Source organism: Sparus aurata, chromosome 17, assembly GCF_900880675.1.
Source record: "Sparus aurata chromosome 17, fSpaAur1.1, whole genome shotgun sequence".
Lineage (NCBI taxonomy): Eukaryota > Metazoa > Chordata > Actinopteri > Spariformes > Sparidae > Sparus > Sparus aurata.
In genome coordinates this window covers 27,549,205-27,574,685 of record NC_044203.1, presented here as the reverse complement: position 1 = coordinate 27,574,685, position 25,481 = coordinate 27,549,205, and the positions used below count along the sequence as shown (strand labels likewise).

Below are 25,481 nucleotides of genomic sequence, written 5' to 3'. Positions count from 1 at the left end.
TTTGCCCCAAGAACTCGTCTGGCTTGTAGAGAGTGTGTTTGAAGAATGACTTTATGATGTACGACCTGTACTCACCTTTTCAGCTCCTTTGGTCTTCTCCTTATAAGAAGACCCTTTGATATGTAATACAGTTGATCATTAGGAGAGCTAGGGCTTGTCAAGGACCACCTATTACTTTGAGTTGCAGGTTGAAGGACTCATTAGGTGATGAGTGGTGCGTTGAGAAATGTGTGTGTTGCGATATATCAGAGAATTACTGATAGAATGTTGATATATAAGTTGTTGGTGAGCTCTAGAGGTTATGGTTGGCGGATTGTGTTACCTTTCGGCAGAACAAGGCTAGCCGTGAAGACTTGATTCCAGTTTTTTAAGCCGAGCTAAACTAACTTGTTTCACATCCAACTCTCAGCAAATAAGCAAATAAACGTACCATTGGGTTTACTGTGGCTGTCGGTGTTCCGGTGTTACATGGTTGTCAGGAATTGCCGGATTACATTACTTGACCTCTGCCCGCACCATCAGGTTTAGAAAATCAATAGTCAGATGATGGATGCAACAATTACAAACTGTTTGCAAACTGTAGAACCAGTTGGGCCAGCAGCAGAGAGGATGCTTTCAATGTGAAGCTGCAGCTGTAGGAAATGTTCAGTTTCCATTAGCAAGGAAATTAATACAACACTCTACAGATAGTTAACGTCTTTTCATGTACTGACTGCACCAGAGCGTAATAAAGCTAAACAATGGTGCAGAGTTTGTACTTATGCAAGTTCCTTTTTTTACACACGAAATGCATGAAGGCAGTTGAATATGCTCTACACACTTGATTTACATAACCAGAACAAAAACAGACAACAAGACAAAATTAGAAGGATGGAATCTTTGCCTGTTAGATGCTGCACAGCTGCAGCAGCTGGGTAGTTGGGACTGCACGCCAAAGACACATGCTGTTCTTGCTACTAAACCCTTCACTTTAAAGGCACGACAACACCATGAAACGTACACATGTGCTCTCTGGACAGCATCAGCTTTTCCTAACCCCTTCATGTCTCGACTGTGACATACAGCAAGAAGGCCGATGTTGCAGAGCTGTTTTCTAAAATTTAGATACTCCCTGGGAGTCTAGAGGAAGGACAAGGGGAGGGAAGTCTTGATTTGGACTGTGTCGCTTGTTCCTTCCACCTCCAACAAGTCTGAAAATATCGCAGACGGGCTGCTCTTTGCTCTCTGGTTGTCTGAAAGTTCCAGTCACCGGACCTACCCGCTAATATTAGACCGGCCCGTGCTCAGCTAAAGGGCATGCTTCTTTTACTATAAACACATCTTGATCTCCTGACACATTCCCTGGCAGGTGTAGCGTGTGTCACGCGGAGCCTTTTATTGACCCGTTTACACAGTTATTTAAATTCTTGTGCCGGCTTTTTAGGAAGTGATAAGACCATTGCAGTCTCATGTTTCTTGTTGATGGATTTGAAACCTTGTCAGCCTAGAGGTGGGAGTCAACATTTGGCATTGTCATAGTTACCTGTGATCAAGAAAACTCTATCGCAAGCAGAAAAGTTCTGTGTCTTTGTGTGGGGAGACAAAAATCCAGTTAATGATAACTGTTGGGTGTAATTGTATGTTGAACAGGCACAAGATTACTGCCCGTGCCTGACTTTAGCTTTAGGTAATGTTTACGGAAATAACCATATTGGGGGAAAAAGTGACAAACAACAGTTTCTTGAGATGCCTTTGACAAGGACACACACAGTCACAGCGCTTTCAAAATGTCGACTGAGCTGATGAATAAAGTCACTTATGTAGCTACTGATTGATCCCAGTGATGCTTAGGGGTGGGGATCTCCTCACAAATCAATGCAGTTCAGAGGGCTTCAATGCGATTTATAAAACAATGATTGATTGATCTTGAAGCATCAACATTTTTGAGTTGTCTACATGATTAATTTTTTTTTCTCACTGTGAAACTACGTACTTCTTTTAAAACAGCATATTTGCAACGATCCATTCATGAAATAAACAGACAACTTTTCCTCCATTATCTGCGCTCATGCTCAGCCATCCCCACCAAAACTCGAGGAATAGCCTCGTTTAGAGTGTAAACATGACAGAAATGTAATACGTCCATTATGTTTGACGTCCACGTGGTTTAGCCATAAGGAACACACAGCCCAGTCTTACAAAATAGTTACAGGCGATCCTAATATCAAGAATTGGGTTTAAAATTTCTGATTGTTGACTTTTTCTTTCAGGAGATAATTGCAGCGCATTAAAGAATCAAGGAGTGCCTGAAACGCTCACTCCTTTTGCACCGGATCTCATTTCCAATAATATTTCAAACAAAGCTCTGTAGATCTGTAAAAAAGAGAAACTAGACTGGAAAATTCAGAGCGAGGATTATAGAAATCTGAGATCTTTGCTTGGCATTAATAACCGTGCAGGACAAATGTGTACCTGGATAACCGTTATATGCATTTCAGACCTGATATGAGCATTTCAGTGCAATATCCCTAAAGTCATTGCTATAGATCCTTCTCACTGAACCATGGAGCTAAACATTAGGAGGTTTAGTTGTAAATATGTTTCTCCCAAAGGCTCATGTGAAGCATTGTTCTTCTGAGTGTTTGAGGGCATTACACACTAAATTGACTGACTAAAGTTTAGACTTCTAAAACTAGAACAAATAGTTTCAATCCTAGTTTGACTAAAAGTGGTTTTCGACTGGGAGAGGGGACCCGAACTCCCCGTCACTGAGACTAGGGAGAATTGGATCATGCTGTCACTTCCCAACCCCCCAAACGGGATGTGGAGCGAGTTGCTAGGAGCGACTGGCTGGCATGCCGATATACTGCTTCCAGTTATGAATGGCAGCTTGTGCGGCCCACAAATCCCTCCTCGTCCTCTGATGTCATTGAGGAAAAGACTCAAGTTTGGCAGTTCGTGGCACACTTCCCCCACCGCCGGTCAGACCCTCTAGGTTACGTATCCGTTTTTTCTGCTGGCGGCAGCAGCACATGCAGCATCCCCAGGGGGCTGCTGCTAGTTCAGATAAGCGGCGCCTTTCATCAGCGCGGTGGCTTTGGCGCATACGCTGGTGCAGCAGAGAGCGGCAACAGCTAAATACCAGGCATTGTCCTCCGCCTGGGCCAGGTGATGGGATGAAAGCTGTTGCAGTCAACGACGGAGACATTAGTATTCACTGACCGATGGACACGCCTTGAGGGAGCGCTGTCTTGTCTTCAACTTTCTTGATTGGTATGCAGGACCACTTTTGACCTTATTAGGCAGACACAAGCTGTAGCCTGATGAGTGGTTTCATCAGCCTGCATCAGATAAACCTGACCTGTTCTTTTTATTGTCAGTCTAGAACGCACACAATGAGGTGATTAATTGATTAGTTATTTGAAAGGAAACCAGTCAGCAGCTTTTTTGATGGCTAATTAATCATTTAATGTCTCAAGTTACAGTCTCCTTATGTGATCATTTGTTGTTTTTTTGTTTTACTCATGCAATAGTTGATTAAAATCTTTAGATTTTGGACTGTTGCTCGAATTAAACAAGATGTTTTATAGATATTTCCTGGCATCTGCAACAGAGGACAAGCAAGTTAGGCTACCTGCCCAACAGCCAACGGGGGCGGCTGCAGCACATATAGGATACATGATTAAAGATCAATCAAGTAAATAAGTCGGCCAATGGATTGATAATGAAAGTAGTGGGTAGTTGCAGGTCTTACTTGGTCCTTGTCTCAGATATATCATGGTCACAACTAATCAACAAGAATAATGAGTTTTAGTGAGTTTAGTGAAGTTTTTCATCAGAGAAAAATACCCACATTTCTGAGTTTCCAGCCTCTTAAATGTGAATATTTTCCACATTATCCTTGTTAACTGAACATCTTTGGACTGTTAGTCTGACAGCGTCAAATTTTAATAAACATTTGTTCCATCAAATTTCATCTGACACTTTTCAAAAACATTTTGGACACTAAAAGATAGATTTTTTTTAAAATTAATAATAGCCCCCTAATTAAACGTAGCCAAGTATTGTGGTGGTATTTTAAAGTGCATCCTGTGTGCAGCATTTGGTGATGTTTTTTTTAAATTATAGTCCCCGGCTGTTATCGCATCTAATGAAAACTTTGGTCTCTAAACACACACACGCAGCGCCTCGCTTGGCATGGAGTCAGTGCTTGTTGTTTACTCTGCGCTTCCTGTGTGTCTGGGCCCCCTTGCCCTCTTACATCACCCTATTCGGTGCTGGAGGGACACAACAGGGTGAAGGGGCCGACGGGTTAGGGGGGTAAGCGATGAGGTAGTTCATTAGTCCCCTGGCCCGTCCCAAATGAGATGCAGATCCATTCTCTGTGTGTTTCCCTGAGTTTCCCTTTTCTCTTTTTCCTTTTTTTTTTAGTTTGCCGCCCTTCTCCCTTCCCAGTCTTTTGATTTCGCACTCCTGGTCTCATACTGTTTCCTCGTCTCTTGCTTTCCCTCATTTGCATTTTTCAAGAGAATGCATTTCCACCCTGCTTTTTTTTAGAGGGTTAAGATTTGCCGATGTTAGACCTTGTTGGTGTTCTGACAGTGCGGACACTCCTCGACTTATCTGTATGCCAGGAGACAGAGAACTCTGTGCTTAAGAGTGAAGCTCTTCTTGGCTTCATAAATATTCCATGCCTTGCCCTATATTCCTACACTGCACAATGTCTTGGCAGGACACTGGATGTTCTCTTGATGTTGCATTAGGAATGAGCTGCAGTTGTAAGTTGTATTAATTATGACCAGTCACTATCATTTAAGAGGGATCATTTGAAAGCATGCCATCGCTTCTTTGTACATATTTCACAGTGGAAGTGTCGGCTTGTTTTCGCAGCAGGCAGTTTTGCTTCGAGATTGCTTTTTTTTTTACTGCTTCTCCACTGAAAGCCTCCCTCCCTAAGCTGTAAATGAGCAAACGGTCATAAGAATGCGCTGTCATAGTTTGCAGATTCCGTCATGCAGTGAGTCATGTGTTTTGCTGCGCTGTGGAGGACACAGGTTTTTCTTACCCTGACTTACGGGTCCCCTGCGAGGTTGATGAACAAGTAGAAAAATAACAGTGCGGTAAACTGTGAGAGACCTGTGCTTCGTATCCTGTGGAGACAAAAGCGCTTCCATTCAAGGTCACACGGACTCATTCTCTCCCATCTTATGTTTTTTGTTTTTATTGTGACATTCTTATTGCTTCAACATAAATATTCATATGCTGTTACAATTGAGTGAATTCAACTAAAGGGCTCTTGTGCCCTGCAGTTTAGGAGGTGACTAAGTATTTAAGTGGCACTGGGGCAGCATTACATGAGGAATCTGGCTTTGCAGTGTGGGTATTTATAACCTGCTCCCACAAAATAATGTGCTGTGAAATTGGATTTTTGCTAAATCACATTTTGTGTGGCAGCATTACCAGTCGTCCCAGTTTTAACTCGGCTCCTTGCTCCCAGTGTCATCAGCCAAACTGTAAAGGGCTGAATTCCTTTGTGATTGCACTTTGGGAGTGAATCTAAAATGAGCTTTGTAGAGCCGGTGCTACATTTTTCCAAAGCAACATTTGAAGTTGCACATGTATTCTGTCCAACCTGACTTGCCTCTGACTGGGAAATGGCACCGAGTCTGTGCTAATTACCTGCTGATTCCCAACCTGCCACTCTGCTCCCACACTGTGCTCTTGCATGCATGCATACACCCGCTCCAGCAGGGGTTCCTTTACCATTTCTGCTGACTTTTTCAGATATCTTATTCCATTGTATTGCGTTTGCATGTAAATGGGTTCAGCTAAGTGCCCGAGGCTTTGTTTGACACCTACAGCTTGAGAGGCCCCTTGGGGAGACACCACGGGGCCAGCTGAGCAGCGGTGCAAGGTGACGATGCAGTGTTCAACCAGTGATCACGCACGGCATGCCGCAGATTTCTGAACCTCCTCTGACCCACTTTGTAGGGTCTCATAGCTGCCGAATAGCCATGTGATACCCAGTCGGTGGGTAATGCACATTGCGACCGTGCCATGACATCACCGCTTCAACGCCAGATCATGTCAAGCACCTAAAAACTTAATTTAAAATGAGTTACTGTATTTCTCTATAACATTCTGCCATCATCAGCATACACTACTATCCAACGTCTCATGATATTCTGATTATTGTATTTGTAGAATGATGATTAGAACATGGATCCCTGCCAAACTTAAGACCAGTGTGAGGAGGACAAATAAAACACAAATGCACTAATCAAAGTCGTCTTGGACATCTATAGAAGGACCAGCCGTGCGCACCAAATCTTTCAACATGTCTGAGATTTTGTCAAGCGTTTGAAATGCTGACCAGATGTTTGGTGACCTGTGTATTTTTCTTCCTCGCCATCCAATTATAAGCATAACCAAAGTGTTTTTCCGTGTTCAGGGCTCGATGGAGACTCGAGCATCTCGGGGGGGGGGGGAGTTGGTGTGCAGTGATTTATGAATATGAATTATGTAAGTGATGTCACAAGGGGTGGTTCTAATGGATTTTGGTTGGTGTTGTCCCCTGGGTGCAGAGCCTCAGGGAAGCTGGAGTGTAAATATTGTAAAGAGGCAGTTACTCATTGTTGTGCTCCATTGATAGACCCCCTGCGTTGTGCTGTACGGGTTGCATAAACATGATAATAGAATTAGGCGGATCTTTCTGTTTCTGTAATGATCTCACAAGTGAATGCGCCACACGAGGACACACTGTTACATAAGAACGTGATAATTTGATTAGCGTGGTTGAAGTCATATTTCTCTCTGTCGGTGACGGCAGCCGGAACACAGAGTTCACGGATTGCTGAACACATTTTGTCGTCGCATTCAGTACATCTGTGCAAACATTACTAAAGAATTCTCCTCAAAGCCCTGCGTGAGTATGTCCCAATCGTGTTTGCTGTAAGGGGTCAGAGTGTGCAGCTTTCCAAATGCACTTGTTCCTGTAAGTGTGTCAGCTCAGGACGGGCAAATGTCCCTGAATCAAAATCAGACTTCTCTGATGTCTTTCCAGAGAAAACATTTTTAAAGCCCTTTTTTTTGTGCGTCGCTGCTGCCAACTTTCCATCAGTGGATGGACACCCACTTTTAGAAACACTAACCTTTAGCACTTCTAATGATCAGGAACTTCCTGTGATACCTTTCAAAGTATGTCTTTCAAAGGAGTTGCAGTTGTAACTTCTGAAATGATATGTTGACTATTTTCAACTATTAACTATTGTCAACTATTTTGATCAGTTCACTATCAGAATCACTATTCACGATAACATTCTCATAATCAAAAGGGTTTTGGTTTGTTGCTTTTCTCAGTTTAATGTCACAGAATAAATTCTAATTCTAAATTCTGAAGAAGTCCATCTGGAAAGTTATGATGACAATTTATACAATTTCTTTTTGCTGATAGTATCAAGCCATTATTGGTACAGATACTGTATATCGGTAATATGTTGTCCGATATGAAAACTTTCCTTTTGGAGATTAAATTGCAGAAAAAGATGCTTGGGGCAATGAGGAATTAGTGAATTCCCAGTGAACATACTCAGTGAACACATTACGTTAAAATGTGTCTATACTAGGCTGATGCTAGATGTGATAGAATATGGTGATGGTGTCATTTGCAATAATTATCACAATATTAAATGTTGAACAGCTGTTATGGCATCTTCAGGCGTTTGTTTAGAGACCGGGCTGGTGGAGTTAACTACAGGTTAACTGGCCAGGTGTGGTGGCATGCACGCAACATTGTAACATACAGACATGGAGGACGGCGAAGAGGAGCTGATAGATACATTTTGGAATATTAAACTATTTTAACTAATATTTGGCCCCAGAACTCGAGTATCTGTTGGGCTCAATCGACTATTAAAAAAAATTGCAACCACCTCAATCAGCCATAGTTCAGACTTCTTCTTACATTCTATGTTTTGTTTTTTTTTACCCATCATTTTCAGCTATCTGTCGTACACTCTGCTCTCCCTGCAGTCTTGTTGCCAGACAGTCAGAGTGCTGCATCAATCAGCCCTTGTTTCAGTCCCTTGCCACACAGCAGTACTCCTCTCTCTCAGCTCCCATCCCATTTTCCTCCGGAGAGCTTCGGGTTTCATTGGTATTCATTGTCAGTGCCGTCAACATACCAGAGTGTGTTACCTTCTCAATCTCTTCATCATTGACAGTATAGATCTCAGTGATTGTCTGACCAGTCGCCCACAGTCCTGTCAGTCAGCCAACTCTTTGTGGCTCCAGTTCTCAGGTGTATGGGGAACTTTTTTACAGGATATGAAGGAATACAATACTCGTCTGTCAGAGCTACACTTGCTCCTATCGCCTTAGTTGTCTTACATGCCCTTAGGGATATGTAAGACATTTAGAAGCAAGGGTTTTTGTGATTCGTCATCTGAGAAGTCGTAACGGAAGGCCTGGGGTTGTGTGTGGCATCATCTGTTTACAAAAGTGTGCAGAGATTTGGTTGCTGATTGCAGCTCTGTGTAAGTATTTTCCCTCACTGCAATGACATAGACAATTGGAGGAGGAAAAATCAAGAGTGTTTATAGGTCACTGCATTTTTTTTTTTTCATTTTAAATTAATCCCTGAACACATCTCTGACTCTCAGCTGTTTTTCTCCCACAAAGTTGCATTTTGTTGCAAAATTGCACTGAACTGATCCCAGCGTTCATCTTCTCCTGTCAGTTTATCTCACTCGCAGTCTCCCCCCCCCCCCCCCCCCCCCCCCCCACCTTCCTCCTTCCTTTCTCCCCTCACTGTCATTGCAGTGTTTTGGCTGCAGCCCCGTTGCCATGAAGAGTTCACAACAATGGCCCCTCTCTGTCAGAGCACATCGCTGCCCGAGGAATGCTTATTTAATAGTGGCATGCTTCGACAGGGGAAACACAATGTCTTGTCTCCCAGCTGGACTCTTTCATAGACTGCTGTTCTCTCAGGCTATCAGACTTTGGCCAGCTCAGGGTCATCCGTAACCGCCTCCGTTTCCCAGACTGATGACATCGCTTTTCCATGAGCCGAGCTGAGATCAGACGATCTTTGCCATGAGGCCTGATATCTCGCTCAACGCCACTAGAATCTGTAGTGTAGTGTGAGAGGTTGTTTATTTGGCCGACAGCTATTCATGCAGATCTTTGTCCAGCAGTGTGTTTGGGGGGAAAAAAACAAGTCATAAGGCTTGTTTTCGAAGCACAATGTACAGTTGCACACTCTATAGAAAGCTAATCAATTCTCTTTAAAGCTGCACAGCATTGGTCTCGCTGCTCATTGGTGCTCTTCTATGCAAACTTTTGAATAGCACGGCATTTGTGGAGTAAATCAGTGCATTCACTGCCTCAATGTGAAACCCCCCCCGCGGTCTGTGTTGTTTTTAGCCAAAGTCTGAATAATTTACAGCATGTTGCCCCAGTGTTTACCTTCAGAGACTATGCAGAAGAAACTGCGCTCCGACATGGTTCCACAGGGAGCGCAGGGGTACAGTGCTGAGCGGACAAAGCCAAGTGTCCCTCCCATGAGGGTCTTTGTTCGGCCATCAAAGCCTGGGCAAACTAATGTTTGAGTAGGAGATTCAAGCAGCAGCCTGCCAAATGTGAGTCATGGTGCTGTGAGTGAAGCTGCTGTCCCAACAAACAGCACCAGCTATTCACTTCAAAAAAACATTATAATCTCAGACTGGAGGTGACTCATGAGCCTAAACAGTCTCCTGTCTAGTAGTTTTATCGAAAAAGAAGTTTGACTACTTCTGGGAAGATGGTCACTCCGATTCTGTTTTGCTAAGTAATTCATTTCACCTCAATAGAATCATCAGGATGCCAAAAAGCAATTACTGTGTTTTTGTTCTGCCAGGGAGTCGGGCCATTTGCTCCTGCCGGTCTGTCGATAAATCAGTTGCGCAGAGCAGAAATGGTATTAGCCGTAGAGTCAGAAGGGGCAAGCTTAAGACCTATTATCTTGTGCTTCTGAACAAAAGCGGTAATCTCTGCAGCAGATAATGTTGCTCAACAACTCAAAGAAACACTGTACGGAAACAGAGGAGCTTAGATTGTTTCTTTGGAAGTTGTTCTGTTACATTATGGTGTCACAGTGCTGATATTAAAAAAAAAAAGCCATCGACTCCACCACTCAGACTCGATACATGAAGCTCTTTCTTGAGGAAGTTTGCGTCATCCACAATAAACCACTTTAGAGGCCCGGCAGGGACAGGAATGAAGACCGACTGGTTGAGTTCCATCTCTGTGCTTGTCTCACCTTTTACCTTGTCATTTACTCGCTTGTTTTTATTCTTTGTCTGTCTCTTCGACCAGCTCCTCACTCGGATCTGAACACAAACCCGACAAGGCCTGACCCAGAGGGGGAGAGCAGTCCACCCAAGATGGACAGCACCCCGAGAATGGAGTCTCCTGCTAAGAAAGACGCAGACCGGAGATTAACTACCCCAACAAAACCTGACGCCATCGGTCGATCACCTGGGTCACCTGCATCACCTGGACCAAGGTCGAAACGGAAGGAAGGTAAAGGAAAAGAGAAATTTCACCTGTAAAGTAACTTGGTTATCCGCCAGTCATTCTCTTGTTTAGGCGATATGTTATTTGGTCTATAAAATGTCATAAACTGCTGGAAAATGTTGATCAATCTGTTTCCCGAAGTCAAAGATGACGTCAAGTGTCTTGTTTTGTTCAAAACCAATAGATATGTAGTTTACTGTCACAGAGGATTACGGAAAATAGAAAATATTCACATCCTTCTCAGTCATTTTAGAAGATGATTCTGTCTAAAATCTCTGAATACAGCTTCTTAAATGTGAATATACTTTTTCAATTGTCCTGTGTGACAGTAAACTAAATATCTTTGGGGTTGTGGACAAAACAAGATGATTCATGACGTCATCTTGTGATCAACTTTCATCATTTTTTAAAAGTAAGAAAAAGTACGGACCAACCACTAATTGACTTGAGGGCTGCAATATCTGTCACTGCAGCTCAATAACATCTCAGTGGAAACGGACTTAAACTGTCATTACAATAATATTCATGACATCAAAATACTGAGTGAAGTTTGGAAAGAATGAAGGACAAAGACAGCAGTCACTATCAGTCTGCCCCCTTCAGCCCAGGTGATTCACACTTACTCAAATCAATGAATTGGTCATCAAAATAGTTGTAATTCATTTGATAGTCATTAGTTGCAGCACTAAACAGAATGCAGTTGCTCAAAGGTAAAACTTCTAATGGAAGCTATATTTGGCCTGACATGAAGCAGCTCTTCCAGTAGTGCAGCTACATCTGCAGTCCGCTGGAGTTTGGTCAGCTCTCCTGAGGAAACTTAATGCTTCAGTGTCTTGAGTTACAGTGACCGCATGCTTTCAGACGTGAAGTTAAATCCAATAGAGCTGCTAAAGTTTATCTTTCAGTGTTGGAACAAGAGTGGAACAGAAGCTTCTGTGTGAGAACATCTCAGCTTTAGGCTCAGAGGTTTTGAGCACAATTGAATTAGTAAAGAAATGTAGCCCAGTAAAAATATGGACAATGAGCTTTCTTGGTAAGTTGAGAGCTAATGCTGATCAGTACCATGCGCTGCGCCCTAATGAAAGGTGGGTGGAGGAAACGTGAATAGGAATCCCATTTCGGTGAGCGATGCCAAGAAGGCCTTTAGTTTGACCTCATGGCACCATCGCTATTTTCATAATGCCACCGCTTGAACTGCTTGCAGACACCGGCTAACAGCACATGCAGACTCTAAGGAACATGTTTGAGGGTTTTGGGAGCGTAAGCCTCTTTTCTCTCTCTCCCTTTATTCATTATCCATTAATCCATTCACTGTGGTCATGGTCTTTATTCCCTTAGCGTGAGGTGACGCGGATAAACCCCCACAGAGCCTCAAACTGCTCCCAAAACTGTAACAATGCGTCCAGTTTTGATACCTTGTTGTGACCTGAGCCACTTGAGTTGTACCAACACATTATGGTATTCTGTGGTTATTCACCAGCGTTTGGTCTATTTTAGAGAAATATGAAGCTGAGTCCTCAGTCTCCTGATTCCAAAAATGACCCACACTTCCTTTTTGTCCTTCAAGTTCCTTTTCCGCTGGGTTTGCAAAGCTCATTACTTGTGAGCATTTGCACCACCCAGAGGGGTGTAATGAAGATGAAAAGCACTCTGCAGCTCCTTAATTAGTAAAATGAAATGGTGAAGCTTGTAGTTCATTTGGGAGCGGTTGCTCCTGGTAATGCCCAGTTATATTTTGTCATATCTGAAAACATTTTCCTCTGAAAGCAGTGATTTGCTTCCGTTTAAAACCCCTTTTACACCGGACAAAAAAAATCCACCAACATCTGGATTTTGTCTCCAGCAGGAAAAGGGTAAAATTGGCGTACACTCCCACGTCAAATGGCGCTGCAGCAGTTATGGGTACTTATCCAATCACTATGATAGAAACATGACATCCAGGTCGACAAGCTAATTTTCGCCTCTCCTCCAATGCGATGCTGTGACACATGAAATGCTTTTCCATCCGTCTGCGTTCAAGCAGTGCTCGAACATCCTTCAGTCGGCGTCAAGTTCTGAAGAGAGACTGTAGTTAAAGATTAAAACCGATGCAACCACTGCAGACACTGTCACTGGCCTCCATGCTGCTTTTTCTACTGCTCACTGTTTTCTGCCACGTTTGTGACACACCAGGAAAAAAAAAAAGGAAAGGCAATCTCTTGTTATGGAAATGTAAAAGGGTTAACCATGTTAACCATGCACATGTGTGCTATTTTGGTGTAAACATTGTCTAAGAAAACCTCCTCTTGTAGGTGGTATCAAGGGTTTTTCCACTGTAATGACCATGACTGTCTAACTTCGATACAATACCTTGAAAAATGTCGTACTCGATACCATTTTCAATACTGCTGGGAAAATTTGACACAAATAAGTGTGACAATTTAAATATTTAGTAAAAAAAAAAATCTAATAAGATTATAACATGACAGTGAAATACAGTTTATCTTGGCTAGTAGCAGAGAACAGCAGAAAGATTGTAGTAAACATCACATATGACAACAAACAAACACATTTATAGACATTATTTTTTGTCTCTTTAACTTTAAAAATGATGTTTGTGTCAGCTCATTATCATAGAGAAGACAGATTAGGGAAATGCAGCTGGCTTTTCATCGATAGTGCACAAAAAAGAGTATTGAAATGGTTTAAAATATTCTGTGCCGATAGTACAACTAAACAATATATCCTGCAATGCTGTTACTATACCTCAATTTTGAATGCAAACGAAACAACACAGGGCCGACATTTTGAGAAAGCGCCAGAATGTGTGTGTACAGTCTGGAGCCCCAAATGCTGCACCTAGCAGCGTTTTCTAGGCCATTCTGTTTTTGTCTCGGTAGCTTTGTGCATGTGACGTTATGATTAACACGGTGCTGAGTTGGTAACAGCGGCACATCACACTGACCAAGGCCGTGCACATGGGCCTTCCATAGTCCTATAAATATCAAAGTGGGTCAGGGGTTGTTCTTGGGGGAGACTGCATGGCAGATTGTTTTCGTGTTTATGATTCACGCCTCTGCCTATTAGACACTGGAAGGATGAGTTCCTTTGTGCTTGACGTCGAACATCTGGCCTGTGAAGACGAGGGAGATGATGTGGTGTGAAGACTTGAGAAAGAGCAAGACTGCATCCTGTGCCATTGTTTCCCTTTGGTGGACAAGTTATTGGCAATGCACTAAAAATGTATACATATGATTTCACATGGGAGCAGTTTTGATTAATAGACCTTACAAGCTATTTATTTGGGTGGGCTGCAGAAATAGATTTAGTGGAATACTGTCATAAAAACATCCCTCTCTCATAAAGCACACGCTCACTGTAGGATTGGAATTAAAATGTGAGGATTATGTTATCTAGCTGCAATTCTCTTTTATGAAATAAAGATAAGTGACTGCATAATACAGCACGGATCTTCTGAGTGCGGCAAATCAGCCTTCTCTGTAGGAGCAAACAATTTTTGGAACTCAGTACCAAGTGATATATATATAAAGCTGAGCCCACACATACACGGGTATTTCTGTTGACTGGGTTTTAGAAAAGAAATCTGCGTGCACACAAGCGCTTTAGCACGGTTTGAGAAATAATCTCTGTACAACACACCTTGAATCGCATAGCTCATGGCCATGCAGGTGCACTGGGCATGTGCGCGGTGTTGTAAACAGGAAGCAGATTGTATACTCGGGTCGGTTGCTTGGTGACAGAATATACTATGAGTAAGGCGATCATGACTTGCTGACTAATTATCCAAGAAGATTCTGTGAAGACCAAACTTTGTCCCATTTCTTCTTTTTTTTTTTTCATTATTACATTTTCAACGTTTGTTTGTGTCTCTCTAAATATAACCTTACACAATATAACATCTATTCTACCACTGTACAAACTGAAATACTCAGAATGTCATAACATGTAGCCTACTTAGAGTTCTCATTTGCTAATGATGCTACAAACACTCATCAACCCGTGTGGCTGCGTCATCATTTCCAAAAGTCTCAGCTTCCTTTCTGTCCAGGGCTGCAATTGATGATTACATTAATTAGTTTTTTTGTCCATGTTGAGGCCTGCAAATGTTTTTGACCAGCAGTTTAAAATGCAAATATATTCAGTTTACAGCAAACTTAACATCTGAAAAGCTGTAACAGGGGAATTTTTGCCATTATTACTTAAAAAAAGTACTATTTATCATCATCAACCCACAGACTAATGGATGAAATACGTAATTGTTTCAACTGTAATGGTAAAATATTTTAACTGGTATATACTTTGGAGGACATTCGAAAGCAAAAGGGTGCCCAGGAAGTAGAACCAGCTATCATCAAAGGCTGCAGTTTGAATTCTTGAAGTGGCTCACTTCAGTGTTGGCTTACACTGCCCTTCCTCTCGCCTATTTTTTTTCTTCTTCTTTTCACCGAGTGGTTCCTCTGAGGTATTTGGAAGGAATATTGTGTGTGTGAGAGAGACATCGGAGACGTCACAGAGAGAAAAGACATGTATGTAAGTGCTCCCCTGTAGTCATAACATATCACAGTCAAACATGCACCCACGACCAGATGGCACAAGAAGATTTGAGCCTGCCACATGCTGCAGCTTTGATGTGGAGAAGATTGGCTTCCACGAGGAGTTTTTCTTTCACACATTCATTCTCTATGTTAGAGAATATAGGACACATCAGCGTCATCCATTTGTTGAGCATCGGCGTCAAAATGTTGACGCTGCCAGCTTCCTGTCATTGTCTTGTGGCATGCATTTCCTCGTGGTGACGTTTTTTTTTTCAAAAAGTTTAAAGCGTCTGCTGTGTTGACTTTGCAGCAGAGAAGAAAACATTTACTCAGATATTTCTGTTTATCAGACGGACTGTGCGTCATTGTTGCCTCGAGACAGTTTTGGGTTGAGGAAGGTCGGACGGGCAGCTGTTACGGTGGATGGCACAAAACATGTGGCTAATAGAACATCTAACTTCAGTGCTTTGTTCACGAAATACTATTTTTAGATGTACTGAATTATAAAACACACAGTAAGCTCTTTTCACCCCATAGTGGATACGTAGCACTGAATTATGTATTCCGCACATAACAAGTGGCCCTCAAGGATTCTAGCTACGGTGAGCCTGACTAACCAGCTTTAATTACGTCCTTAGTAGCAGTATTTTAGCCCTAATTGTTCGTTTATATGGAAGTATGTCATGAATTTCATTTGGTGAGATGCAAGACTAAAAATTCCCAGATATTGAGTTTCTCTCAGGCTGTGCTGGTTTATTTCGGCTCGCAAGGAAACACAAAGAAATGTCAAGTTTTCTTAACTTGTTCAAAAACAAATACTGCATCACCGAGGTCTCTCAGGGCTGAGTGGTTTGGACTTGATATAAGTTTACAATGTGACACCTCTCACTAACACAGCATCTCCTTCTTCCCCCTCTACTCTCATCCCAGACATCATCAAGTCAGAGGAGAGGCAGAAGCTCGCCAAGGAGCGGAGAGAGGAAAAGGCCAAATATCTCGGTGAGTGGAAACGAGGGGTGGGAGCACGAGCCCGTTACATATGAAGAAGGCTCCCTCTAGTGTCGGGGTGAAAAGGTGTCGCTGCTGAGCTGACATCAGGCTGCAGATGGCTTGCACATGCAGCACAGGGAGGATAAAAGGGGGAGTTTGAATAGATTGGGCTTTTGTACAAAAGTGACTTAAATGAGCAAAAGCCAAGCAGCCACCATTTTCTCCAAAGACGAGCGAGCGCTCATTTTCTACGTGCATGTTGAAATGAGCATTTGCTGATTGTGTTATTTTTATTGTTTGACTCATTAGCGCTTTAACTCACCTCTGCACCAAAATGTGCTTTTGAGTTAAGTAGAGATATTCTTCACACAAAAATGATGAAAAAGAAACACTGTATTTTTTTAATTTCTTTATCCACACGTGTTAATAAGGTTAACTTTTCGCAGCTTTTTGCAGCGTGATGAATATCTCTTGCGCAACTTCACTGAGTCATCAAAGCACCCAAATCCAAATTGGAGCAAAATGCTCTCCTTTCATTAGGCGTCGTATGAATCGACACAGCCGTGTGTGCCGATGCATCTCTTTGCCAAGTCTTTTATTTTTCTCGCCAACACGCGGCTGTCACGTTGTCGCTCGGCTACACGCTGCTCAAAAACACTGCTTTGCATGATTGACAGTTGCCTCTGTCTTCTCTCTCACCCCTTCCCCCCCCCTGCAGAAGAGCTCAGCATGCTACAAGGTAAGCCACTCACCTATGTGTATGTGGTGGTGGTGGTGGTGGTGGTGGTGTTGGTGGTGGTGGTGTCCTGATTCATTCCGTTACATCTGGGTGTCTCAACTTAAACGTATTCAGTAGTTTTGACTAGAGTTGGGCAATAAACCAAACACTCACCAACATACAGACACCGGGAGTCGCTGAACAAGCTTGTTCATGTTGGTGTTAGAAACTCATTGCATATGGCTTCAAATTGCATCCTTCATTTCACCTCTTACTTTATAACAAAGCGGCATCAGAAATAATCAGCACCGACGTCAATCTTTCTTTAAAGTCTGTTTGAGTCTGTTTTAAATATGAGCTTTTTGTAGACATTTTGCAGACCTGTCATTATCAGGAAACCCGAATTGAAGGTAAAACAAAACAGAAACTTGTCAGTTTGGCTATGTTTTAAAGACCGCACACAAATTACCAACAATATTGAATTTTGGCCGTATTGCCCAGCCCTAGAGCTGTTTTCATTCATTTAATCCTCATGGCGTTTCTTAATTTTTAAAATCATGGTTGTTTTTGTATTTTGTTTCTTCATCGCAGGAATTTCAACTAATTATAACCTTTTTCTCCCCCTGAACATCATCAATGTCTCCTTTTTTTTTGGCTAAATTCACGTAGGCATAGACTGACCTCTTAACCAATCATATATCCCTGCATCATCAACGCTCTTATTAATTGTTTCTCAGTTCAGATATATGTAGATGTAACGTGCCCTAAGTTTGAACTCATGTTCATCCACATGTTCCAACTGCAGAAACCACTATGATATATATGGCTATATATATAAAGACAACATGTTTGAACCACATGCCACAAAACTACTATGATTACCATCTTACTGGAGAAATTGGAGGTTTTAAGTGGAGCTTGCAGGCCAGATTTCTCTTGGCTGTGAATTCACATCCAAACAACTTTTGTATTGCCAGACACAAAATCACACAGTGCAGAATGTTCAGAAAAAGAAGAATATGTGCAAGTAGTTTTCGCTTGGGTCGATATAGAGCTACATCGTTATGTATTGAAGACATTTTTCTCCTTTCAGCTTTTGTCATCCTGCAGGGTTTTGTCAGCTAGACAGAACATTTAGAGTAGTTCAATAGTCGGTGTTGTTTATTCCATCATAGTTAGAGAGAAATTGGGGAAATGGCGTTGAAACATGTTATCTTGGAACCAGTTTTGTTTCTCTCAAAACTTTTTGGGACGTAGAATACAGAATGAATTCATATTCATGCCGTATATCCTCACATGACACTGATTTCTTTAAACTGCCACACTCATACTTTCAGTCGTGCCCCATCGTCTAATCCCGATGTGTGTTCGACAGCAGTAGGATGACTTTGACACACTTTGGAGCATGGATCAGTCTAATTGGGCGATCACCGGGCGTGCCAGATGGTACGGGGTCCGATTTAATACCCTCAGTCAGACCTGGATAAAAGATGAGATCCCGCCAATGCATGTGTTTACGAGACCAGATTAAAAGAGATCTTATCAACCATCACCAGTAGTTATCTCTAGGCTAGTAGTGTAAGGGGCACCGTTCCCAAAAGAAAATCCCAACACATCCTAGCTCGTATCGTATTGTTTTCTTGTCACGTTTAAGTGAATCTTTGAAAGACTTGCCTCAGGAAATCGTCCGCGACTGCACAGAAGCTTTTCTCCTGTGTTATCCGTCTTTGCAGGGACCGTATGAATACTTCATGTGCCAGAGCTGGAGCCGCGCGCCGTTCATGATTACTTAATGGTCTTACTGTAGTAGGTCCCGAAGCTACTTGTCAGCGCTGATCACTGTCAGGAGAGAGCCGAGGAACGCATTTTAAAGCAATGTCAACTTAGGATATTCAGAACTGGACGTCTATTTACCAGAACTCCTGGTATAGATGCACGAATGACTGATGGTGAAGGTCACTCTGATGCTCGTGAGCGGAAATAATTCAGACTCTCATCATAGTTTGGTGTCACCATCAATCATCCAGCCAGTTTCAGGTCATTTTCCCCTCCTGCAGCCAGCACCTGTAGTCTGGAAAACTACCAACATGCGTCCAATATTCAGTCAGACTTGGAAAAAAGTGGGTGCAGTCTTTCTATATTAAGTTTGTGACCTTAAAGGTTTTCCACGGAGGAGAGAGGAAATGTTATGGATGTGGGAAACTGAAACCTATCCCAGCAAGCCCTCAACATTGCATTTGAGGGCGGTTGAGGCAGTTTCCTCCCTCCCTGGTTCTCATCGCAGCACAACGAGTGAATTATGGAGAAGTTTCCACTCTACTATATATTTGTAATCTGTGTCTTCTCTCAAATCGAGGCCACGGAGCTGCAAGGAGCTGAGATACGCACTGCAGCAGATATTTTCCTTTGCCTCAAGGTGCTTCCGTGCAGCACCTCGGTATTACTCAGCTGTCCTTTCCCTTCTCAGATAAAAGCAGAACTGTGTGCCTCCCCAATAAATTTGAACCCCTCTCGCCTCCAGCATCTCTGCAGTGATCCGTCAGCGTAATCTGAAATCCACAACCAGTTGCTTTTGTTGCACCAAGTGCTCTTGGAAAAACTAAGCCTGGGACGATTCTTCATGGAGGTTTTTGCTGTGCAGTTTAAAAGAAATATGACGGGCTGTGTACACAGAGAGGCGGCTGCAGAAGGCTTCTTTACGCCCTCTTTAAATGGCACAGGGACAAGGAGACGATTTCCATATCAAAGCGTTTGGTTTATTGAAGCTGACGCGGAGGCTTGATGCGATTAGCGTGGTGTAAAAGTGTCACTTCAGAAGCTCTGTAGCTGTATAACCCGGCATTATGCAGGATTCTGTGGAAAAGTCAAGTAATTGAATTTATTTTTTCCAAACACAAAGAACGATTGAAGTGGAAGGGCAACATATTTATTTCAAAGGTGGCTTTTAACATCAGAGGCTTGACTTTTTGGGGATATTTCCTTCAAGCTTCAAACAGGATGTTTTCCTAACATATCCCAACCTATCAAAAGATGTGTCTCAACAGATATCACATAATGCTTTTAAGCCCATACTGATGAAAGTCATGCATAGCGTACCTACAGTATTCTGAAAGGACAGGGGAGAGAGAGCGGACTCCTTTGTCCAGTGCTCTTTAGGTAAAATCTCACCCTCGTCACCGTGGTTTTTCTGTCCTATCTTAGCTGCTAAAAAGACCCAGTGGCTGGAGAAGGAGGAGAAGGCGCGGCAGCTGAGGGAGCAGCAGCTGGAGGGCCGCCGCAGGAAGCTCGAGGAACAGCGGATCAAGGCGGAAAAGCGGCGATCCGCCCTGGAGGAGAGGCAGAAACAGAAACTGGAGAAGAATAAAGTACGTTCTGGCAACAACACAGTCCCCATCTATTATGTATGTGATGGTGTTCTACTTTTGCGCTGATATCCAGAGGTGAAATGTTAACGCCCTCTCTCTCACCGGAATGGCAACAGAACCGGGTCAGTTGCAGACGAGAGGATTCAGCTGGGCATGGTGCTCGACCCACCGTGCCAGCGGTTCTGCGCGTTTACTTTTGATGCATTTAAATAACTTCTATCTGTCCTGTTCTGTTAATCTCTTCAGGAGCGCTATGAGGCGGCCATCCACAGGTCAACCAAGAAGACGTGGGCAGAAATCCGCCAGCAAAGGTGGTCCTGGGCTGGCGCGCTAAGCCAGAACTCCAGCCAGAAAGAAGGTGAGCACATGGATTCAGTCTGGATAGGACTCGCTTGTGATCAGATCTATATCACTTGTGCGAGGCAGCTGATGCAAGTTATCGATGCTTTTATTGATCACAGATTCTGCCTGTTAAGGTTTTTATTCGTCATTATTGGCTTTTGAGTTTCTGTGCCATTAACCTTTTACCGCTGAGTCCATTAGAGGAAAATTATTTCAGCATCAGTCGGCCATCATGCAGCTTCCTTTCGCTGTTTTCACTGAAGATCATTACTACGTCCTTGCAGAGGAGACCTTAGACTTGTTCATCAACTGTGCTGTTACAGATGGATTTATAATTATTTTTATATGAATTAATTTTTTTCTTTTTCTTAAATGTGATTGTCTTCAAATTGCTTGTTTAATCCAGAGTTGTTAACTCACAACGACAAAAAGCTGAGAAAAGTCTTAAATCTTTTTTTCTTGAGAAGCTGGAACCAGGAAATGTTTGGCCTTTTTGCAAGATAAATGCCTTAGAAAACAGATGGCTATCAGAATTTGACTGCAGTGGTGGCTTGTGTCTCAACAAATTGAACAAGAGGAAAAAAACCTCACTTGGCCATTTTTTTTTTTTATTTTATTCTTTAGTCTTAGTGATGTTTTATTCCAACCGAGTACTATTTTATCCCTCTTCCCCTCATTGATAGTGGAGGAACAGCCTCCTCGATATAGCTCTGAGGCATTGCAGCCTGGAGTTGGTGCATTATTGGCTCCATCAGGTGAAAAATACTTCTGTTATCTACTTCGCGCTTCCAGCTGGCTCAGTCATGCGTACAGTGCTTTATGCCCAGTTCTGGCTTTGGCAGAAGATGTGGGAAGTTGCACCGCCAGGAACGCTGCCCAGACATATTTGGGCAGCAGCGGAGGTTTTGTTTTGTCATATTTTGATCTTCTGTCACGCTTCCTCCACCTCGACTCACCTTTTCCTCCGATGTGTTAGTTACTGCAGCTCTGTCCTAGCGGGCTGTTTGCCTTTCAAACTTTACTTCGCCCTGATCATGACCAGCCCATATCGATCGCAGAAGTGAAAATTTATTCTGCTGCTTCACTGCAGCAGGCAGGGATTTATGGACTTAGCAGCGAACTTTATTACGCCTATTTTGAATTGATAAATGTCCCGACAGTCCTACAGTAGCTGAGATCAGTTTGCACTGACTGCGGAGGCTGGATGATACTGTAGAAATGATGTTTTAACAATGCTGCTCCTGTCCGCATGTGCCATCTACCAGACTTGAAGCTATAAATCTAAAGAGACTCGACTTTTATCTCATGTCATGTAATCTCCTCTGCCATATGCCAGGGGAATTATTGACTCTCTAATCAATCTCTCGCTTCCTTCCTCCCTCACTAGCCTGCCGCCTGTCAGATGGTGGAAGTAAACAAGCGTACACCGACTGCAGTGGAATGACGCAGAGATCAGAATGTTATTTAGGAAATGCTCCAGAGTCTTGGCCTCTTTCAAAAGAGCAAACTGCCTCATTCACTGCTTTAATAGACAAGGCCTGCTTTAATACCGTGCCTCCATTACACTTATGTTCTGTGAATCATGCCTGACGACATCTGGGTAAAGCAGGATGTTTATATTTCTTTAATACGCTGCAATCAAATAGACTTGGGATGGATGTAAGTTTTGCACATGGATTGCACAAATTTTGCCCTTTTTCTGAAGCCAGTTCACGTCGTCAACTTTGAAATGAGGCGATGTTTCCCCGCAGCCTCGTTCCATCACTCGTTTGGTTGTTATGGTTGTGTTGAGGTGTCTACTCTGGGTCATCGTTTGTGTCGGTAACTTTTAAGGTTCTTCATGAGTGTGGCTGACATGCTTTTTTGGAATTGGTATTATTGTGAAGTCGGCACAAACCTTCAATCTTTCATCTGGAGTTTTGAGAAGAATCTTAAAGGGTCATTTCAACCAGATCCCCTCAAAGAGTCAACATATCTTCTCACTTACCTCAGTTTATAGAATTGAGTTTGTCGTGCTAAGAGCATTACAAATGGCCTTTTTAAAATATTCATAAGAAACTAAAGATGTCCCAGGTTTCACTAACCTTACTGCTCGCAGTTTTCACTGCTTCTCTGGTAAAGACAACACTAAAATAATTGTTGCCAATAAACATTTTCAAAAGCCATTTTTCATTGTGATAATCGGCCGCCTTGACAATAGATTTTCTGGTTAATCAGTAATAATATATGAAATAGGCTCAAGCTGATATTAGACATTGTTAAAATTGACAGAAAAATTATGCTTTATACTTTTTTTCTTGTGCAGTATAAACTCAATCTGTAATTTAGTATTGTATATTTTAAAACCTGGGCAAATAAAACCAGAACTTTCTGCAATGCTAAATATCATAAGAGGTAGGTGCTTTGAGTGAACTGACCCTTTAAAAACTGTAGCATTTATGCAATTCAGAAACATTAAACATCATTTTTGACACATGTTTTGTGCCACGGATGCCCGCCTTCACACCTAAAGGCGGGCTGAAGTGAACATACGGTGCACTGTGTGCGTGCATGCACCGTAACAGAGCGGATATTATTATAGACGCGTTCAGCGCGCAGGAATCTGCTTTAATGGCGGTTGCTCACATTACCGATCGGTTACTTCACAGTATGTGGGTGTGTGTTTGTGGAGGCATCATCCGAGCGCAACGCATTACGCCACAGAAGTTCCCATTCTACCTCTCAACCATGTGACCTGTGTGAACATCTGTGTGGCGCTCTCTTGGCTTCTTAGGCAGATGCTCTGTGTCAACGGTCAACCTGCCCAAACACGTGGACACTGTTATAAACAAGCGACTGTCCAAGTCCTCCGCCACGCTCTGGAACTCCCCCAGCAGAAGTAAGGCAACATCTGGAATGCCCCCCCCCCCCCCTCCTGTGTAACTGTCCATCACTCTGCCACCGTCTCTGAAACCCGTCCGTCATTGTCTTCAATTTTTTTTTTCAGTTCCTCTCTCTGATTTCAGTCCTTCTCTTGTGCTTGATGGTTGACAGCTGACCCATTTCCATTTTCCAAAACCACTATGAGTTCTGTTTTCGTTGATTTCTCTCCTCAGAAGTTGGGTCGGGTTTTTGTTTGACATGCTCTGCACGCTCGTGTTTTAATGTGGGTAATGTCCAGTGTTCATATTTCGTTTTGCCATCTTTTATATATATCCTTTGGTTGGTTCATTGTGTGGTGGTCATGTCATGTGCTTGCACAGTCCAATCGATCCTTTTGTTCTCATTTTCATCATAACACACTGGATATGGGATGTCTTTTATGTTGATTGAATGCTCTATTGATTGATTTATATGGAGGTGGTTGTTGGTCGTAATTGACAAATACTCCTTTGAATCAAACTTTCTTCACGCTTCGGATGAGCGCCTTTTTAGAAATTAAACCAGGTCACGGTGTACTCCTGCAGAGAAGGAGAAACTTCTCAAAGTAAAGTTAGGCACAGAGTGAGTCAGCATCTTTCAGGAAATAATGTATTCTCAAAAACTCCCCCGGAGCAGGTACTGCTCCTCTGTGACGCTGGAACAAAAAACAGATAGGTAACTTCTGTGCCCCTCATGTCGCTCTCCTCCTCAATCTCAACACAACTACACACGAAAAAAAAAGGTGTTTTCCCTGAATAAATACTGACGAGTCCACATTCTTCTACTTCTCTGCTTGTATGCTCAAGGCTGTGGTTATAAATAACCAACTCACTGTCTAGACAAGCTTTTCAAATAACTCTCTCTCTCCTGGGTGGTACCGCTACAGCCCAAGGTTATAGTAGACACGTTCACTGAGCTCATTTTTCTTCTTGTAATCTGTTTGGGTGGCACTGAGGTGTTTAATTGTTTTTTTTTTTTTGTATTTTTTGATCAGGTCTTTATGGCATGTGGGCATATTACTACATGTGACCCATAACCTCAATCACTGTTTCTTTTCATTTCCTGTTGGTGACAAATTTTAGACTGAATTTTAAGTGTCGGTGTCGGGATAATGGCGGTCTCTGCAAAGAAAATGATTTTAAATGGGCCCATGTTGCTCTGATGATACAAGCTCTGGTTCAGCTGAGGACATCAATCAAAGACTAGTCATTTGGAGTTAGTAGAGAAACCTCCGTTCATCAATCTGTTCCTCCTCCCTGCAGCCCGTGGCCTTGCACTGAGTCCATGGGAGAGCAGTATAGTCGACCGGCTGATGACGCCGACGCTGTCGTTCCTCGCCAGGAGCCGCAGTGCTGCCAGTGTCCTCAACAATGGCAAAGATGGTCGTAAGTTGGCAAAAACAATAGGTTAACACTAGTTTCTTCCTCGCAGTTAATTACGCTGCCGTATAGATTTTTTTTTTGCTAAATTTAATCAGACTTGTATTTTCTCCTCAGACTCTCCTCTCTGCCCCCGTTCAGCCTCAGCCAGTCCCCTCACCTTGTGTGCCCACCAGCCCCACCACCGCTGCTCCGACCGCTGGAGAGTGACGTCCAGCACGCCCGACATCACCCAGCGCCAGCACAGACGGAGCTCCACACCTGTAAGTCGGCCCAATTAGCTTTTTGCCCTTGCGGCTGTCCTCTCTGACAGATTAATATTTAAGCTGTGTATGACTCATTAGTTGGACTTCTCAGAATTTATAGAAGTAGGAGTTTTACTTCTTCCTTCTCCATTTTGGGTGTTATGTAAGCTGATAAGTAAGCTGTTTCCCCAGAATAAAAGCATAGCTAAAAGGGCATGAAATTAATGACAGCTGATTCTTTTTCTACATTCGGGGTTTACAGTCCACCGGAATCTGACTGAAGGTTTAACAGTACTGTTGTTGGATTGAACTGTTGCCAAGAGAGTAAAACATGTTCCCTGTCCAGACTTCCTCTCTTCCTGTGTTTTATGTATAACATCCACCGAAGCGAATCTTGTCATATTTTGTGTTTTCATGACAATAGAATGCTATCTTTGGAGTACACGTGAGAAGACTGATATATGTGTGCCTTT

At 42.8% G+C, this 25,481-nt stretch overlaps 1 protein-coding gene across 11 annotated transcripts in view; it reads left to right on the top strand.

The window, feature by feature from the left end:
• The window catches only part of map7d1a (MAP7 domain containing 1a), a 44,705-nt gene that overhangs the window by 5,863 nt on the left and 13,361 nt on the right, over window positions 1-25,481 (top strand). For 3 of the 11 annotated variants that reach the window (XM_030393519.1, XM_030393518.1, XM_030393527.1), the window contains exons 2-9: window positions 10,333-10,539; window positions 15,999-16,067; window positions 16,777-16,797; window positions 19,978-20,141; window positions 20,388-20,499; window positions 23,257-23,361; window positions 24,647-24,790; window positions 24,881-25,026. In XM_030393519.1, coding sequence (XP_030249379.1) covers window positions 10,333-10,539; window positions 15,999-16,067; window positions 16,777-16,797; window positions 19,978-20,141; window positions 20,388-20,499; window positions 23,257-23,361; window positions 24,647-24,790; window positions 24,881-25,026 — 968 coding nt within the window. The remainder of the gene's footprint in view (window positions 1-10,332; window positions 10,540-15,998; window positions 16,068-16,776; window positions 16,798-19,977; window positions 20,142-20,387; window positions 20,500-23,256; window positions 23,362-24,646; window positions 24,791-24,880; window positions 25,027-25,481) is intronic. The other 8 variants (XM_030393522.1, XM_030393520.1, XM_030393524.1 and 5 more) reach the window with 7 other exon arrangements.